This window comes from Maylandia zebra, linkage group LG6 (genome assembly GCF_041146795.1).
Source record: "Maylandia zebra isolate NMK-2024a linkage group LG6, Mzebra_GT3a, whole genome shotgun sequence".
NCBI lineage: Eukaryota > Metazoa > Chordata > Actinopteri > Cichliformes > Cichlidae > Maylandia > Maylandia zebra.
The window spans coordinates 3,852,637-3,872,373 of record NC_135172.1 but is presented as its reverse complement, the minus strand read 5'-3'; the positions used below and the strand labels follow the sequence as shown (position 1 = coordinate 3,872,373).

The 19,737-nt window shown below is 39.7% G+C and overlaps 1 protein-coding gene across 9 annotated transcripts in view; it reads left to right on the top strand.

The window, feature by feature from the left end:
- Nucleotides 1-19,737, top strand: part of tenm3 (teneurin transmembrane protein 3) — a 335,219-nt gene that overhangs the window by 106,071 nt on the left and 209,411 nt on the right. For 8 of the 9 annotated variants that reach the window (XM_076884527.1, XM_076884523.1, XM_076884525.1 and 5 more), the window contains 3 exons: nt 3,166-3,277; nt 5,729-5,799; nt 9,404-9,691. In XM_076884527.1, the coding sequence (XP_076740642.1) occupies nt 3,166-3,277; nt 5,729-5,799; nt 9,404-9,691 (471 nt within the window). Of the gene's footprint in view, nt 1-3,165; nt 3,278-5,728; nt 5,800-9,161; nt 9,276-9,403; nt 9,692-19,737 lie in introns of those variants that run through there. The other variant, XM_076884529.1, reaches the window with a different exon arrangement.

Genomic DNA, 19,737 nt, shown 5'->3' with positions numbered 1-19,737 from the left:
ACTTAATTTATCAAAATATCACATATTTGCAAAAGTGCTTCCATGTTTTCGGAGAGCTCTGTTATCCACCAGCGCGATAGCTGACCGGGAGGTCAAGGCTCAATAGAGTCCGCGAGCACAGCTAACTGCTGGCGTATTATTTTCAACCCCCCTGCGGTCTTTTGCTACTCAGGTTAAACATGATATAAATAATTAGTTAGTTAGTTATGGCTATGGATTGAAAATACCCCCCACACCACACCCCACCCCTAACGGCTGCACCTCCCGAAGAATTTTGTCTGGGCTCTTATCTCACTTTTTTTTTTCAAACAATCAACAGAAAATTTCACAGACATATTTTATAAGGTTTTTAAGGCTGTGGTGTTAATTTTTAAGTAACATGATCCCAGCGGCAGCAGCAACGCTAGGCTAACACTAACTAGCTAGCAAGATTATAAACCTGGTGCTAAACTAAGAGAAGCCACAAAATCAGTTTGAATAAGAGTAAACATTTACTCACCAAGTCAGTGTATCAGGTAAAGATCCACAGCAACGACAATAATCTCTTGAGCTGACGCTTCTCCAGGTTTGCTCAACATATTCCATAACAGATGCACCATGAACATGCGGACTGATCCGAGAGGGAGGAGGACGGTAGTGTTTTCAAACCACATCGTTTCATCCTTCCGCCCTGAGAAGCAACATTTCCAGCTTACTTAGCTTTTCTAAGTTAAGAAAACTCAAATAAATTGAGTTGATCAGCATTTTTGCATAACAAGTACTGGTAAGTTACTTAAATTGAGTTCTAATAACAAATTGATAAAAAACTGAGTTCTGCCTACTTAATATTTTTAATTAAACACAATATTACATTTTACAGTGTAGGAACAGCAAAGATACTACGCAGGACCCTCAGATTCCCAGCCCTCCGGTAGAAGACCCAAACTTGAAGGATAGACTGCCCGCAGGGACGAGAGGGGAATTTATATATTGCATGCTTCCTGTGACTGTGAAGGCTTAGGTTCTTAGGTTTTCTTTAATGCCATCTATAATTCCATTCTCAATTATAATTTAATTATATTAAAACAACAATCAGTAAATGAATTAAACACTAAACATAAAAACAGCTGAGATTCTTTTTAAATCATGACTGGGTAACAGGATCAGGAAAGCATTGCAGCAAGATTGTGAGGCCTCCTCAGTAGATTATCATAGAGATTGTTTGTCAAATGATTTCTGTGCATACACAGGTTGCGTTGATGTCCATGTGCTGTAGAGCTAGACAATCGTCTGCAACCCTTACAATGTAATCTACATATACCACCATTCTTATTCATTATTATTAAGATATTGGTCCTCACAGTATATAAATATTTTATTACTACATTGTACTACCACAAGAGTATTCAAAAGCCAAATAGCAAACTCCTGTCAGTTTGCTGTTTTTTAGATGAGCTGTTACATTTTGTTACAACTAAATTTTGGCCTGGCTCTGTCTTTGGTTTGTGTATATCACCTCATTTTTTACTCCTGAGAAGTCAAAGGTATGTCAGGAGTGGCTTCGTGTGGTGATGATTTTGTCTTCCTTGAGTTTATTTTATCCATCTGCATGTTTCTTAAACATACCGCAATGTTTGATTTTGGATATTAAACATTCAAAATTATTATTTGATTTGACCGTACACTTTTCTGTCCCTCGTATGTGTGAATAATTTTGTTTATATTATAATATGATTGTATTTATTCAATAAAAAGAGAAGCTATTTTAATGTAGTTGTTATCAAGGACATTTTATTCTTTTTTTTAATTTAATTTTATAAGTTGATGCTTTCTAAGCGTTTTGAGACCAAAACTTCTTTCTGTTAGTTATTAATGGAACAGACACAACATAAAAATCACGTAGTCTGCAGTGACTTACCCTCCTCAGTAAATCCAGTAAATGCAACCTGGTTTCATTATTTGTTTTGTGTCTTTTTTCGATTAAAGAAGAAGCTAAATTATGGTGAAATGATTGGTGGAGAGCTTACTACTACTGTCAGTAATCCTGAAATTTTCTTTGAAGCTATTATGTTATAATAGTTTAACATAAACGTGTAACATAAAATAATATCAACAGTTCAGTTCAGTTTATGCCAAGAATCACTTAATAACTTAGGTTTAATTCTTAGGTTGCTTATTGTTTAAAGGTTTGCCTTGGTGTTTATTCCCTCAGTTTTTTCACAGCATTCCTGTCTCTGGGAATTCCCCTATACTTAGCTCAGTTCTGCCGGTGTTTATCTGCTAGTTTTTGCATCTCACTTCTTGTTTTATTTTGTTATCACTTGTGTATTGTGCTTAACCTATTTACCTATCTGGTTACCCTCTTTTAGTCAAGGTTGGTTTAGTTCTTTAGTTCTGTGTCATTTCTCATTAGCCCTTGCAGTGTGTATTTAAAGCCTAGGGACATGTAGGTAGAAAACAGCAGAAGTTCTCTGTGTAGGACATGAGGAGACGGAAGTAATTAGTAAAGCAAGTAAACTACAGCTTCACAGCTCATCTTCAAGCCATTGAGCATTCGTTTTCAGCACCTTAGTTGGCACTGTTTGTAACTTGTGCTGATAAAAATGAAAGTGTCTCATTGATGGTTATTGATTATATTATTGTATCCTTCCTCAATGAAATTATTTGTTGGAAGTCAAAATATTTGCTGTTGTAAATTAACCTCCTGGACCTGGTGTCCACATATGTGGACATCACATTTTGGGTTATTTAGACCAAATACTCAATTTAGCACTACAAAGGCCCGATATCCACTCACGAGGACATTATACTGCTACTGTTCTATTGAAATTTTAAATAAATATCCTCATATGTGGCTCTCATTTTTCTTAGAAACAAAAATTAGGTAAAAAAAAAAAACAAACCATCTGGTAATTCTTTATTTTTACATTCATCGGGTCCCAATCAGCCAAAATACCAAAGAGAACTTAAAAATGCATGTCGTGGAAGAGTTCAGGTCTTAGGAGGTTAAACTACCAACATTTTAAGCAAGTAAAACTGAAAAGTGTGTTGGGCCTGGCAGACATTTGCAACCTTCTCGTTCAGAGTTGATTTTGATGCTCTACTTTAACTGTACATAGTGATGGATTATGGCTTGAGCTGCATCTACATAAAGACTTTTTAATCTGTCTATTTTATGTTTATCAGGGGACAGTGAAGGCTGTGCTATTGGTTCCCAGGGACTCCGGGTCCCCACCCAGAAGTCCTATTCCTCCAGTGAAACACTGAAGGCTTTTGACCAGCACCAAGACCAGACCAGGTTAGAAAATAGATGACACGCATATTATCTTCTGTTTTGTTGAGCAATATCAGAACTGTGTCAAAAATGTCAAAAACACAAACTGCCGTGATTAGAATTTCTTTTCTGTATGTGAGTATCTCTATTTTTTCCTCTGTGTAATTCACCTTTGTAAACAGCTGGCTGAAAATCTACCGTATTAATTATACTCTATTGAATAAACCTACATATATGGGAATTTATAAGCAAAGTTTATCTCTACTTAAAAAGACTTAGGTTGACGTAGACCTTCCTCAGTCTTGGCCAGCTGCCGCTTTCCCCAACCTTATAAGCAGAACATTTGCATTATGACCGAAACTAGCACCACTGACAAGAACGGGCCATGAGGTCAGCCTTGACCATCGATGAATGGTCACAGAGGGAGTCAGGGCCTTTTTTGATATGATGCTCTTCTTCTTCCCTAGCCATTGTGTCTGTGGTGATGGTGTTCGCTCTGTGTTGGGTCATTTTGATGATATTTGTGTCCAGTGGATGATGAGACTATATTATTAAAAAAATTCCCCTCTCACCCCTCCCATCTGTCCTTCAAGCTCAGGTCCTCTACCAGAGGCCTGGGAGCTTGAGGGCCCTCGCAGTATCTTAGCTGTTCGTGGGACTGTGCTCTCCTGAGATCTCGGATGTTGTTTACGGTGCACATCGACTTTAAATGTCCCCCATTACTCAAGGAAATCTCAGTCTAAGAAGGCTAGCCTGTCATTTTTCATATTCTTCTAGTGAAATTAATGTATTTGTCCACCAAGTTAACGTGACCAGTAAATTGTGGTTGTAGTTGTGAAACGTGTCTCACTGTCCACATGAACAGAATCAACTTTCTGGGATTTTCTTACCGCGATGACTCAGCATGCATAAAGACATTCAAATACAATGTTCTTAGTATAGACATTTATTTAATCATCTTACAGTAATCATTACTTAATGCTGTTTTGTATAATTCCAGTAAATATATGTAGGTTAATTTACTAGTAGGGGTGGGCGATATAAACGATATACGATAGAAACGATATAAATTTGGCCAACGATAGAGATTTTGATTATACCGCTCTATCGCGATAGCACATGTTGATAATGTCATCAAGCTGCGCCTGTTTTGGTTGAAAGCATCGCAGCGGCTAAAACCATTATCATCTGCAAATTATGACGGGCAACAGTCACAGCAAAGAGATGAAGCACTTTTGAAATATGGGGAAAGCCAAAACCTGCGCTTCCTCCACTTCCGTAACATCGATTCATTAATGTTGAATTCTCTCGCAGCTGCTCTGTTCCCATGTTGTTGCAGTATATTAATAACTAACCTCGTATTGTGGATGAATAATCTCAGTTGTTCTCCTGACTGAAGGTTGGCCCGTGTATAGCATCCTGCTATGCGATTGCATTTGTCCCTGACCACCAGAATCCCTCACGTTAACTTTTATCGAGTGGAAGAAAAGTTGGCGTTCATCCTCCAGCTTCACTGTGCTAATGTTATGCTAACATAGCTGTGTCGCTAGCAATCACGTAGCACAACATTATATACCAGCTAGCCCAACTTCAGTAACCCTGCAAACGCCACTGCTGTTTAGTTTTCTGTCTTCATTTATGTTGGAAGTGATAGCAGAGCTGTACGTTTGAATTAGTTTCAAAAATCTCTCAGTCAGAACATGCTATATCATGCTTAGGTGGAAACTAGCGAGCTAACTTCCTGTTAACTTGTAACTCCGTTAAATTTAAATTCTGTTTTCATGGATGCCTGGATGTTAAACTTAATTGTTACACCTGGTAAAGCAGCAACGCTGATGATTTTATTAAAGATGAAAGACTTTAGACTGTTTTTAACTCTCAGTGTTCCTTTGACTTTGGGACCTGAAGTGGACGGAGTTTTGGACCCAGATTACTCCGTGAAGCTCCTCACTACGGCAGCCGTAATGCTCTGACAATCCATCAAGCAGTGCGGCTTACCAAAGTTGTACTAAAACATTTTTAACAGATTTCTGCAGCCAAAATTGGTTCGAGGTCAGTAAGCACAACCAGAATTCATACATGAGGCACACTCTCGATTTTTGAGAAAATTAAAGGATTTCAAGTCCTTATAGTGTGGAAAATACATTATACAGAAGAAAAGAATATATCGAGATATATATCGTTACCGCACGTGCTTCAAATTATATCACGATATGGATTTTAGGCCATATCGCCCAGCCCTATTTACTAGTATCAGTTTTTTCATCATAAGAATTTGCACTTTGTCTGTTTTTCACTTTGATACATTTAGTTACATAACATTCATAAAAAAGCAGAGTGTAGTTTGTTTCCTGTATTTTTGATGATGGTATAATGATGATGTGGTAGTTGTATAGTTCCGAACATGGATCATCAAAAGTCTACAGCGTGTGTGCAGCACCTTCCTTTATCCTTTTTGCCCTTGGCTTTTGACAGGTTACTGTACGGAACAACCAAGGGACACAAGGACATGGTTCACCATGAAAAGGATGATTTTAACAGACAAGGTGAGAGTCTACAAAAGTGCACAGACAGCAATGCTATCCCCATCTATTTGTATGTGTGCACTAAGACCAACAAAACTACTGTAAAAAAGATATTTCCATCAGTTACTTTAGAAATATGAATTGTCTTTCTTTAAAAATATGATTACAATGTAGAGACATTAAAGTACATATAAATGAAATTTAAACAACCTAGAATTGTATGCATAAAATCTGCATAACCTAACATTAAAAGTATATATGACAGGAGTCCAGAAAGAGGATGGAAGCATATGATAATAAGTCTGAAGGCTATAATCGCCCAATGAAAGTGAAAAAGTGAGAAAAGAGAAAAATCACACAGTAAAATGAATAAAAATCAACAAAAGACTAAACCCATTTTTCTCCAAGTCCACTTACAACAGTATACGTTATTGAACATATAATAGAAAATTAGTCAGTTATCCTATCACCTGTATATTTGCAGCTATTTAAAGTGGAGAGGATGAATTCATGTCACATGAATTTGAACAGCACCACGGCTTCTCTCTTGCTGTGCTGTTAATCATAGAATGGTTTTATATCTGCTGATTGAAAATGAAGCACACACTTAGATTTTAAATATGTTTTTAAGGATTATCCTGTTATTTGAAAACGATTTGAGCTCAATTCCAGTTACTCCTCATTTCCAATTAAATGTAATTAAATCATATGAAATACAGATATCAAAGAAACAGCATTTGAAATAGAAAATTTAATTTTATTTATTTACTTTTACTTACTATTTAGCGTCTTCATTCTGTTGTATTGTATCTATTTTTAAATTATAGCAGATTTTTAAACAAGAGTACAGGAGGGAAAAAAACGCAGACTTTACTTAGACTACTTTATTCCCATGTTACAGTCATTATTGAGAAAAAGTAATGTATTACATGTTACTCATTACCTTTCTTAAAAGTAATGCAGTACCTCACTTAATTACTCATCATAGAAAGTAATTTCGACAATACGTACGTTACTTTGTTATTCTGTAAAATGCCCTGAAACACATCAGTTATAAATAAACCTGAGGCTACACTCACACACCAACACAGATCCCTGTCTTACTGAGGAAATACATGCAATCTTTTTTATGTATGAGCACACACCTGACAAACCAAGATGACAACCAGCCCAAACAGACTTCAAGGCAACTGCAGTGATTCTAGCATAGAAACGTTATTGCTCGTCACTGCCTTTGTTACCTGTTAAAGCTCAGGCTCTGACAGGAAAGCTAGGATCATCAGACACTCAGCGTAAACATGATTCTGGGTTTCTCCAAAAGTTGATTCTGGACGTAGCGTTTTGTGGGAGAAACGTTTCGTCACTTTCGCCATGAGTACCATCTGTGAATGGCCATTGATCAGTGGGTATTGATCAGTGGTTGCTGATCAATGGTCATGAGAATTTGCATAATTAAGACTAAGGAACTGAGCTCCCAGCCCATTGTTCCTTCAGTGGGCTGGTTTCAGTCATCATGCAAATGTCCTGTTTATAAGATTGAAGCCTGCAGTCAGCTGAGACTGAAGATGACGAAACGTTTCTCCCACTGAAAATATCCAGATGAACAGAACCAGCTTTTGGAGATGTTCTTACCTGGATGATTGAGCGTGCATCAAGATGATTCTGGGTTATTGGCTGCCCTGAATACATTCTCGTTGTTTTATTTTATATCAGGCTCCTGTCCTTCTTTTTAGACCACTCCACCTCCCGCACACATACTTAGCTTGTTATTTAGAAACCTTCCAAATTTGACTACAGTGAGTTGGGAAAGTGTCGGTACAAACGGTAAATGTTTTTTAATGCTATTCACTGTTTAAAAAGCTGTTGAGCTGTTAAAATCAATAATGTTTACTATTATCATATAATTATTTATTATTATTTTTCACTTACTGCTTTTACTGTAATAACACTAATAATGAGTAAAGGTTGTCATTTAATTAGCAGTAAAATTGATCTTTAACTCTCTAATTTACATCTGAACAAACTGTGTACAAAACTAAAGCACAGCTTCATATTGATTATATTAAACATGTACATGTCACTGTGAGCTGCACCACCATACATGAGACTTAAAGCACTTATATTCTCAACGTCTAACTGGATTTGAGGCACCTTTTGTCTGGTTTGTCTTCTAAGTTATTCATTCAGTCTCATAAGAATTGCTTTGTCAAAGATTCCTCACAGACTTGTTTGACTATTTTTCCATAGCTGTCTTCCACCTGCTGTATATACACTGTATTGCCAAAATTAATCACTCGTCTGCCTTCACACATATATGAACTTGAGTGAGATCCCGTTCTTAATCCATAGGGTTTAATGTGATGTCAGCCCACCCTTTGCAGCTATAATAGCTTCAGATCAAGGGTTTCCACAAGGTTTAGGAGTGAGTTTGGGGGAATTTTTGACCATTTGCAACATCTGACAATGATGTTGGCCGAGAGCCCCTGGATCTCAGTCTATATTTCCAAGGTGTTTGTCAGGTTGAGGTCAGGACTCTGTCCTTGTGCATTGGTGCACAGTGCTGTAGGAAGAGGAAGGGGCCACCCCCAAACTGTTCCCACATAGCTGGGAGCTTGAAATTGTATCTTGTTATGCTGAATATTAAGATTTGCTTTAGTTGAACTAAGGGGCCAAGCCCAGCTCTGAAAAACAACTCCACACCATATCCCCTCACCAACAAATATAACACTGGACAGCGAAGTAACATTCTCCTGGCAGTCGCCAAACTCAGATGCCATCATATTGCCATACAAAGAAACACGATTTGTCACCCCGGAGATCAGATCCCCACTGCTCTCGAGTCTACTGGAAGTCTGCTTTAGATCACTTCATCCAATGCTTTGCGTTGTCCTTGGTGATATGAGGCTTGACTGCAGCTGCTTGGTCATAAACTCAAATTCGATGAAGTTTTCTATTCAATTCAGTTTTATTTATACAGCACCAAATCACAACAAGTCGCCTCAAGGCACTTTATATTGTAAGGTAGACCCTACAATAACACATACAGAGAAAACCCAACAATCATATGACCCCCTATGAGCAAGCACTTTGGCGACAGTGGGAAGGAAAAACTCCCTTTTAACAGGAAGAAACCTCCAACAGAACCAGGCTCAGGGAGGGGCGGGGCCATCTGCTGTGATTGGTTGGGGAGAGAGAAGGAAGACAGGATGAAGACATGCTGTGGAAGAGAGACAGAGATTAATAAAGAGACACTGTTCCTGAATTAATCTGAAGGCCACATCAGGTTTGGAGGTCTGTAGCAACTGACTCTGCAGAAAGTTGGTGACCTCTGCATACCCAGCACCCCGGCCTGCGATTTAACATGGCCTACCACTTTGTGGCTGAGTTACTGTTCTTCTCAATCGTTTGTAGAAGCAGTCTGCATGCCTAGGTGCTTAAATTTATACACCTGTGGCCATGGAAGTGATTGGAACACCTGAATTCAATGATTTGGATGGGTGAGTGTACACTGGCAATATAGTGTATATTTTATGCCATAGTCACACCATCTCTGTGTATTAGATCTATAGTCATTTGCGATGATCTAATGATTTCTAAATGATTTGAACACGGCCATCTGTTTCAGGTCAACACTTCAGTCTTCGTCAGCTGGGGATCTGTGAGCCACCGTCTCGTCGCGGCCTGCCTTTCTGCCCTGAAATGCCTCCACCCCACCGTGGTTTCTCAGTTGGTACAGCTCAGGAGCTAGACACTGATAGTCAGGCAGTCATGTCCCCAGAGCATGCTATGCATCTGTGGGGCCGCGGAGGTCTGGGTAAATCATCCGGGAGGAGTTCCTGCCTGTCGAGCCGCTCCAACTCAGTGCTGACTCTAACTGACACTGAGCACGAGAACAAATCGGACAGCGACAATGGTAGGAGATCAACTGTTCGCTCCATTTTTGATATCATGTCCTGCTTTGTGCTCAAGTAACAGTTCTTATTCATCTCTGTCACACTTAGAAACAACAAGTCACAACAGTTAGCTCGGTCTTTCTGATTCAACTGTTGTGTAGCTGATGGGTTAGACATCCTCGTGGGCCAACTTGAAAGTAACGTTATACTGTTAAAATGCTACAAGAAATCCAGTTGCACTTTTACTTTTTAAAATCTCTTTTGGGGCCTTTTGCCTTTTATTGGATGCTGCCGTAATGGAGAGTCGACAGGAAAGCAGGGAGAGATTGCAGGGGAAGGCGTGTAGCAAGGGGCCTCAGGTCAGACTCAAACCTGGGCTGCTGAATGTCATGCAGCACATGTTTGCCTTCTTCAGTCTCAGTAGAGACGAGCACAGATGGTTCTAGCACCAGCTGCTACACTATTTAGACAGAAATGTATATAAACGTATAGAACTTTATTTCACAGTTTGGTCAATGATAGTCATTTATCTGTTCATGTAATGCAATAGTAGACTTCTTTCAGTAATTACAAAAAGCAATCTAAAACTATCAGCTATTGTTAGTAAAGGATCATAAGTTGTAAATAAAAGCATTGATAACAATTTCCAAACATGTTACTTTACCTAATTCTGATATTTGGGGTTTATGTAAAAATCTATTAATTGCAACCATTAAGTTGTTTAAGACAAAACAGCACAAACATGGATTTGAGAAACTTAGTTCTCTGACATTTAAAGTGATATCCAAGATTATTGTGCACACTCCCAGGAAGTGTCCCGCATGGTGGTCGAGCGGGGGGCAAAACCAAAAAGCCCTGCCAGTTAAATGTACGTATATCTGGCAAGTCAAGGCTGCCTGGTGAGAATCTATTCAATTTTCAAAGGCAACTGTTGCTTCTGAGACATGCTGCAAACTGATTTTTATAATTATCTCAGTTTAAGTATTTGATATGTTTTAATTACTATTTTAAAGAAATAGTTCGCACTGTTGCCTTACAGGTGCTGAGTTTGAATCTAAGAGGTGGCTGGGGCCTTGTTGTGTACTCTCCAGGTACTCTGACTTCCCATCACATTCCAACACATCCATGGCTTTAAGTTAATTGGAGAGTTTAAAGTGGCCATAGGTGTGACTGTGAGCATGAGCAGCTGTCTGTCTGTGTTAGTCCTGCAGTGGTTCAGTGACCTGTACAGGATGTACTCTGCCTTTCACCCTGTGACAGGATACGCTCAGCCAAAGCCAAGGCACTGAAACAGATAAGCCGAACAAGATGAAGGGATGGACTTTCATCACGTCATTTCACCCAAAGAAAATAAACTGATTTGGTTGAGTGAATAAATTGTTGAAACATTAACATAATTCTAGTGTAGAACAACAGACATGAAGTCTGAACCTAAAGGATTTGCAATCACAAAACATGTTACGCTTAATTCTGTCCCTCTTTAGAAGGTTCGTATAGGAGGAAAGTTAGTGTCACTGCGGTTTAATACATCCATTGATACAGTTGCAGGTTACTGTGTGTGTGTGTGTGTGTGTGTGTGTGTGTGTGTGTGTGTGTGTGTGTGTGTGTGTGTGTGTGTGTGTGTGTGTGTGTGTGTGTGTGTGTGGACAGTAAGGCTTCTGGCTCTGTTGCAACCTTTGTTGTAGTAAGATGGAAAAAAAAACAAAGATGTGAGAAAAACAGAAAATGATGAGAGGCGAGATTTCAGAGTTCAAAACAGGAGCACAGAAAGTGGAGAATAAAGACACAAAAGGGAAAGTGAGAAGCCTGTCTGCATTGTCGGTAATATTACCCAAGAAAATATTAGAGCAGAGCTGTCTGGCTGGCAAAGGACACACTTGCAAACATGCACACGCACATTGGCAGATATAAACACTTATTGTGTCCGGACCCACGAGGGCCCAGCTACTTGATACTTGGTGATCTGAGCTGCAGGGACAGAAAAAGGAAGATTTTCATCCTGAACATACTTACAGGTGCTGTTCTCACATACACAGACATACTGAACTTATACAATTCATGTTTATTTTGAATAAGTAGAAAAAATGTTGCATTAAAAACAATCACAGAAGCACCGCAGCTGCTAAAAAAAAAAAAAAAGACACTACCCTACTGCAAATGGAATTTTTTTGTATCATGGATGGGCATAAAATATATAAGCTGACCTCTCCAGACCACTTTCTATAAGACTGCTCTCTGCAGATGTATGTGTGTGTTTAACTGAAAGGGATGAAAGGAAAGAAATGTGGAAATATGGAGGAAAAAGAAAGGAGTGTGGGCAGATGGAGGAGGAGGAATGTATCATCTTTGCTAACCAGATTACTTTACTATGTATGAACAAAACACTTAATCCATTTGGCATCTCTAAGCTGCTTAACACTGTAACCTAAACTGTTATAGAGACACTCACAGACAGCTGCAGCACCCATCAAAGCTTTAAGGGCAACACAAACTCATAAACACAGTAAGATATAAAGAATACTTTATAAACTGCTCAAAACATTACTTCAGAGTAGCCGATGTTTTTCAGAAAGCAATAATAATTATTTTGCACAAATGACTCATTATTGAGGCTGTACACAACATGGGACTCATGTCCCTGTTCATGTCAGTCGTGTTGAAAAGGAAACATAATAAAGGTGCCGTTTTCAAACCGTTGTGTCCTTACAGTCGCTCATACAGCAACCTGCCCAACTTTCACCAGTTATCTGTGTTCACACCTTCCCTTTATTCAACATCTCAGCCTGCCGCACAGCTTCTGATTTCAACACTTTCCTTTTACCATCGCTGTGTATTAGAGATGGACCGATCCGATATTACGTATCGGTATCGGTCCGATACTGACGTAAATTACTGGATTGGATATCGGAGAGAAATAAGAAATGTAATCCGATCCATTAAATATCAAAAAAGCACCTCACAAAACTTGCGACACGGCGTAACTCGGCTCATAACCGTAGCACGTGGGAGCAGTGTGGTCACGTGATAGAGCGGCTGTGTGTGTTTGGAGCCTCGCTGCCAAACTCCGAGGAAGTTTTCCCAGAGAGAAGCAAGTGTGTAAGTTCATCTCTGAATGTTTGTAAAGCATTCCCACATTAAGCTTAACAACCGATATATGGAGCGACTGCCTCTCTCTCTCTCTTGCTGCTACTCCAGTCATGAAACTGATCAATGATCAGCTGATCGTCTCTCTTGTTTGTTTTTGGCTCACTTTGCACCAGAAAGAGGAAACCAGCGGCTGAACAACAGCAGCACGTTTAAGCTTGATAATCTGTTGTTAGGATTTATTTAATATTGCTTTCTACTCGAGGATCTTTTTCTACAGCTGACGGCTGTAACTGTGCAGGGGCGGATCTAGCAAAGTTTAGCCAGGGGGGCCGATAGGGCATTAACAGGGAAAAGGGGGCACAAAGACATACTTTTCTTTCTTATTCTCATTTAAAATGTCGAGCTTTTAATAAATAATTATCTGAATCTGACACCCAAAGTTTTAATCTGATGTAAAATATATGGAAGTCCATCACTGTATATAGTAACTGTTAAGTCTAATATACCCTAGTAAGCTATAGTACTTTTTCCTTTGGGAAGGTACCATCTGTGCAGTCTGCAGTTCTGTTGAAGAAAGATGTTGAATCTATTTAATTATTCTTGAAAAAATAATTGATTTCTGTGCATTTTTTTCCCCCTGCATCAAATTAAGGTTGATTACGTCGATTAAGCATCATGAGGTGGAGCGTGAGGGGTGGTTCCCTATTTTTTATTTATTTATTTTTGTTGTTGCTGGGAGTTGGAACCCTATTAGTTAGGTTGCTTAATATTTACGCTAAGTACTCTTTAAAATACCAAAATAGGGAGGATGGTGCAAGTTTATTAGATTGATCAGTATTGCTGAACTATGAAATATTTTTTTTGTATACAGGTATAACAGAATAGCTTTAGTGTAGTTGTTGTTTTAAACTTGAGTATGAACTTATACAAAATGCAGCAAGATATTTAAAAAACAGCTTTGGTTTTTTTTTTTTTTTTTTTTTTTTTTTTTTTTTTTTTCTAAATGACATCAGAAACAGCAGTATGCGACATTACGTGATGGCAGAGCTTCAGTTCATCCTTTGTCATTTTTTTTTTTTTTTTTTTTTTTTTTTTAATAAATAGGACAGGGGGAATGAATGAGAGAGAGAGGGGGAGAGAAAGAAAGAAAACCAAAGGGGAGAAGAGACGGTGAGAAGGGGGGGGAAGAGAGACAAAAAAAAAAAAAAACTCCTGGGTCACCTGTATGGAGAAAAAAAACAAACAAACAAACAAACAAACAAAAACAAACAGAGGAGACAGCAAACAACAAAGAGCAACATAATAATAGAGAAAACAAAGCACCATACCATCACAATAAACTAGCTAGTCATAGATATCAGTATTTACTAAGTAATAAACGATATTGTGCAGCACGCAAGATAGACAGCGCACAGTGTGCTTTGAGGCAGCAGCCAAGAAAGCTTTAGTCCGCGTCTGTGAATACCCATGTGTGCATACCTGTGTGGATCAGCATGCTTGCATTCCAAAGGTTTCTCCATGTAATGATCTGCTAGGGAGTGTGGGGGGGCCACAGCCCCGTCCTCCAGGGTGTGAAGCGGGTATGGAGGAGATCAAAACTCCAGACATCCAGAGGCCCCCAGAACACAAGAGACCATGGAAGACCAACAGAGGGGCAGCCGCGCCACTGTCCCAGTAAGAGCTGAGGAGAGTCCCAGATGAGGGCTCGCCCAGCAGCCGCGGAGCAGAAGTCAGGGGGAGTTGCAGTGACGCGCCCAAGAGCTCCGCCGGCCCCCAGCTGCGCCTGAGTGACCGAGCCCTAGGCCGAGAGGCCGGGGGCACCCCACCTCCAAAGGGGCCCGAGCGAGCCCCAGGCCCCAGGCCCCGACAAGCGGCCGCCAAGGAGTGAGCCGGTGTGTACCCGGACGCCCACCCCCAGACACAAAGAACCACCAACACACCGACACCTGAGGGAGTCCGCCACCGGCAGGGGAAGTGGTGGTGGGTGGAGATAGGCCTCCAAACCTTGGAGGGCCTGAGGTGTCCCCAGAGAGGTGGCGTCTGATACCCAACCTGACATATAGACACAGACATACAGGCACACACAGACACAAACATCCATTCCCACCCTCATGCTCTCATATGCACTCACTCCACACTCAACCAACGTGGAGACAGACATAAAGAGACGCTGTACACACAATCACACTCCCCAAGCGTACTCTACAAACCGGGTCTAGGTACCCTTGCCCCTGGAGGGGGGAACTGCACCCAGACCCAGGTGGTGTTACCCTTTGTTGATTAAAAAACACTATATCGGATTCATATCGGTATCGGCAGATATCCAAATTTATGATATCAGTATCGGTATCGGACATAAAAAAGTGGTATCGTGCCATCTCTAGTATGTATAGAACCTTTTTTCATCCTGCCTCGATTATTGCAATTCCTTATTCCTCTGCCTAAGCAAACTGTCCCTGGATCGCCTGCAAACGGTCCAGAATGCTGCTGCGAGGCTTCTAACCAGGTCCATAAATGGTCTCGTCTGACAGAGATTTCTTACAAAAGCTCCTCATAAAATTTAGGGTTTTATTTAAATATTTGCTGACCACTTTCGGAGCCCTCTACAGTCAGCTGCCTCCATTTTCAGTGAGCTACTACCATGCATAAGATCTAGATCTCTGAGGTGATGAGTGCTGATCAGTGTTGGCTGTACGTAGAGCCAGGCTGAAGAAAAAAGGTGACTTTGACTGTGGGCCGTGGACTCTATATTTAAACTTCAGACTTTATTTGATCTATTTCTGTCATTTTAATTGCTGTATGTATGTGAAACTTCTTTTTGTTTTTGTTTTGCTTTTCCAAACATTAGTTGATGCCTTGATTTACCCACTCCCATCTATGGCAATGACATCTAATGACCAAAACATAAGGTACAGATGAAGCCTCCAAAATGCTGATTGTGTTGCTCAGTCTTAGAGAGAAAAGACATTTGGAGGAGACTCACTTTTTAAATTTTAAGAAACCTGCCAAAAATTCTGATTGCTTTGTTATCATTATTATAGTTACTTCTTGAACACAAATGGATGAGGTAAAAGTCCTGTCACCTTTATGTAAAATGAAACTTTAAACGGGGACTCGCTCACAGAAGCAATTCTGTTTCTAGAGTTCTTTTTCTTTTTAAAGAAAGTTCTAAATAAATTGGATCTAAATGATTTGTGAAGCAGTGCCGTAGTATCTGTGCTAGTTTGTATTTTTACACAGAACAAAGCCTAATAAAGAAGTGCAGAAGTGCTAATGCTATTACTTTACAAATAAGCAATTTGGCAAACTGGCTACTTTCTTTCTGACTCATTGCTTTCAAGGTGTGAAGTGTGAATCTATTGGGGGGAAAATAGGTAAAAATCTCCTAGCAACAAGTAATCAGTGGAAAGTGTAACAGAGCTTTAGACTGAACGTTTCCAAAACTGTCCAGCTGAAAAGCAGATGAAATGTAAATCTGTAGTGTTGTGCAGTGCTGTGATAATGTGCTGTTTAGAATATGTATTTCATAAAATATTTATTTTGTGCGCTTATTAAACTATACATCAGGTAGTCCTAATGCTGCGTCCGTGTGCTCAAGACTTATTTACTCACACGTAGTGTATATGGAATAGTTTGTTGAATCGCAGACACATATATTATCATATATTACAGAGCATATAGTGTGATGCTATAGCAGGAGACATCAGATCTGACTGCTGGAGAAGACAGATAGCAGCAATAACTAAAGTGCATATGTAACTAGAAAGATTACCCGTGCACACTCACCAGGATGCAGTTAGAGTCGGTGTTCTCATGCTCGATGCAGTATTTAGACACAGATATTACTGTTGATTTTGTTTGTGTGCAGATGCTGTTGTGTATTTAAACAGCCTTCAGGAATAAATAATGTATCGTTGTGATCATTTTAAAGTGGCAGTGAATGCGCTTGCTGTGTTTTAGGCTTATTGCCTTCACTCTTGGATTATCAAAGGTGTGTGTGTGTGTGTGTGTGTGTGTGTGTGTGTGTGTGTGTGTGTGTGTGTGTGTGTGTGTGTGTGTGTGTGTGTGTGCGCGCACAGATGGCTGTGGAGAATCACATGCATACAGAAAAATATGTTTTTCAGCCGAAGCGGAAATGTACTCGAGTTCTCGAGATGCACACCCTTCACACACAGACACACACACAGACACACAAGATGCTGGTGCCAGTCATATTCAATAACAATCTAGTGCTGACCAGAGAAATCAATGAATAACAGACTAACTGACTAGAGGGTTTAACTTTGGCGCCACTAACATGGAGAAGACTTGATTCCATGGAGTGGCTAACATTAAATCATTAACCATACACCACTGCTCTGCACACCCTCCTCCGCTCTGGCTCCTTTTATCCTATTTTGTCTTTCAAAATATACAGAATATACAGTCATTGCTGTTGTTTCATTCTTTGTCATCAGTGTATGCAGTTGTGATCGCAGTATTGTAAGACTAAATATTGTATGAAGTTATCCAGAGTAACAACTGACGACTGAGTTATTTGTACAACTGACAGATGATGTAGTGTCAGTGCTTTTACAGTAACAGTAATTATAACGCTATCACAAGCAACAAGTTTTGAAGTCTCCTTTCCCTTTGCCTCACCTCCTCCTCCTCCATCCTTTCCCCCTCTTCACTTGTGTTTCTCAGAACCCATTTAGGCCGAATCCATTACCAGAAGTGCAGAGGGAGAAGGAACTAGCGAGTTAGATAGACAGAGGGGAATGGAAAGAGGGAGATGGAGGGAACGTTCAACCTAATAAATTCTCCAGCAATGTTTCTCAGTTTCCTTGAGTTCTGATAGATGATGGCCTTTTTACTTGTGGTGACAGAAAAGCTTTCACTGCAGTTCTGCACAAACCTCATACGCTAACTCTGCGCGTGTTGGTTAAACTACTTTACTTTAGCACTTATATGCAGAAACAACATGCTGAATTCCAAATATTTTGCTTTTCATTAACAGTAGTCCCCCACTGGAACATTTCTTGCTCTATTTTGATTTCCTCATTGATTAAAAATTGTCTCCGCAGGAGAAATGAAAGAGTAAAACTTACACATAAAATCAAAAAAAAACCCTGAACAGGGCCGACTGAGAGCCCCATCCAGAGACAACAAAGTCCGGCTTGAAATATGATATAAGACATAAACTATAAATGACAAGCAGCACACTGAGCATGATCATCTTTGTTCTAACCAACTATTGTTCACATCAGAAGCATTTTCAAAAGGATATGAGACACAATAGGATAAGTTTTACCTCTCATCAGTGCTGCAGTACGTTGTTGAACAGCATTGGGTCTGCATAACTGTTATTATAGAAAGTGATGATATTTCACTTTTAATGTATTTATAACAGCAATTTAACAAACGTCATGTGGCCTTTAAAAAACATTCATTTTTCATCTCAGTGGAGACTCATCAGGAAGTTTTGCAGTTATACACACTTATTCCACTGGATGTGCTGATCTGATCATTATAACAACTTATGTAAAATTATATTCAGTAAGGTGCACAGTCAGATTTCCTATTGATCATAAGATCGATGTTGAGTTTAAGACAAGCAAAGCACGTTTATAGCAGCTACAGCTGATTTAACTGACTTTTGCTTGCATTATTATGCTGACAGCCTAAATTCCAAACATTGTTAAAAGAACCAAAAAAGCAGCATTTATGAGTTACAGCATTGTGTTGAGGTGAACAGTTGTTTGCATGATGCTTCAGCGGCTTTCATGTGCTCTGTCACTGACTCTCTGTTCCTCTCTCCTATGCTAGAGTTGGAGGGGATGATAGTGGGGACACCACTACGTTCTTTCAAAAGACGTAACACTGACATCATAAACATTCTGAAGTTAAACAGGGTTAGAGTTTAAGAAATGAAAATAAAGTAGAGCGGTCTACAACAGAAGAGGACAAACTGCAGCGAGGCCAGAACACGTGGAGCTGCTGACACCAGCATCTGTAAGAATAAGATGCTGGTAGAAAGAATCCCAGCCAAAGCTGAGTAGATGCCAACCCCAGCCAAGAACACCAAAGCTTGATTTCTAATTGATAATAAAAGCAGTGATGCGCAGTCGGGGATTGCACTGAAGACGTGGGTCACGTCTGCCCACTTTTTTATTAACTTATCTTTGGGCTGGATTTCCCCAGTTTGGCTTTCAGATTTGTGGAGCTACGAGAGTTTATTAGCTTTCGTTTACTGTAGGTAAATAAGTAATGTAGTACATGACTTTGTTTACAAAAGCAGTGAGTAATGTAATCTTATAGACCTCAACACTGATATACCAAAAATACCTTTTTAAATGAAAAAAGATCTGTATCAGCAAAACAAAAGGGAAAAGCTGGTGAAAGAAACAATGTGACGATTTCTCTGTGATTTTTGACCATAAAGATGTTTGTGTGTGTGTGTGTGTGTGTGTGTGTGTGTGTGTGTGTGTGTGTGTGTGTGTGTGGGTGTGTGTGTGTGTGTGTGTGTGAGTGTGTGTGTGTGTGTGTGTGTGTGAGTGTGGGGGTGTGGAAAGCTGTTGAAAACATTCAAGGTGAGAACTGATATCGAATATCACACAGATCAGGTTCAGATATGGTTTCATAGCTATCACACTGTAATGGAAGTACTAAGGGAAAGACATGTCAGAACTGCAAGCACACCCACACTGAATCATGTTTCCATCACTGCAAAGGACATTCCTAAGTGCAACTTCACTAAATCTAACATGAGGTATTCTCAAAACTCAAATATGATTTGTATTAGAGGGTCTTGGTTAAATAGAGAGAGATCTCCCGTGCACACAGCTTTGTAAATACAGGCTCTTTGAACCTTTGGTCCCCTCGTTTTCTTTCATTTAAAGGATTTCACCTGTTTTTATTTCATATTGTTGTCTCATCTCTCTCTCCCTTTCACACAGAATCATTAGTATGTGAAGCAATTTAATAGCTGGATCGATAA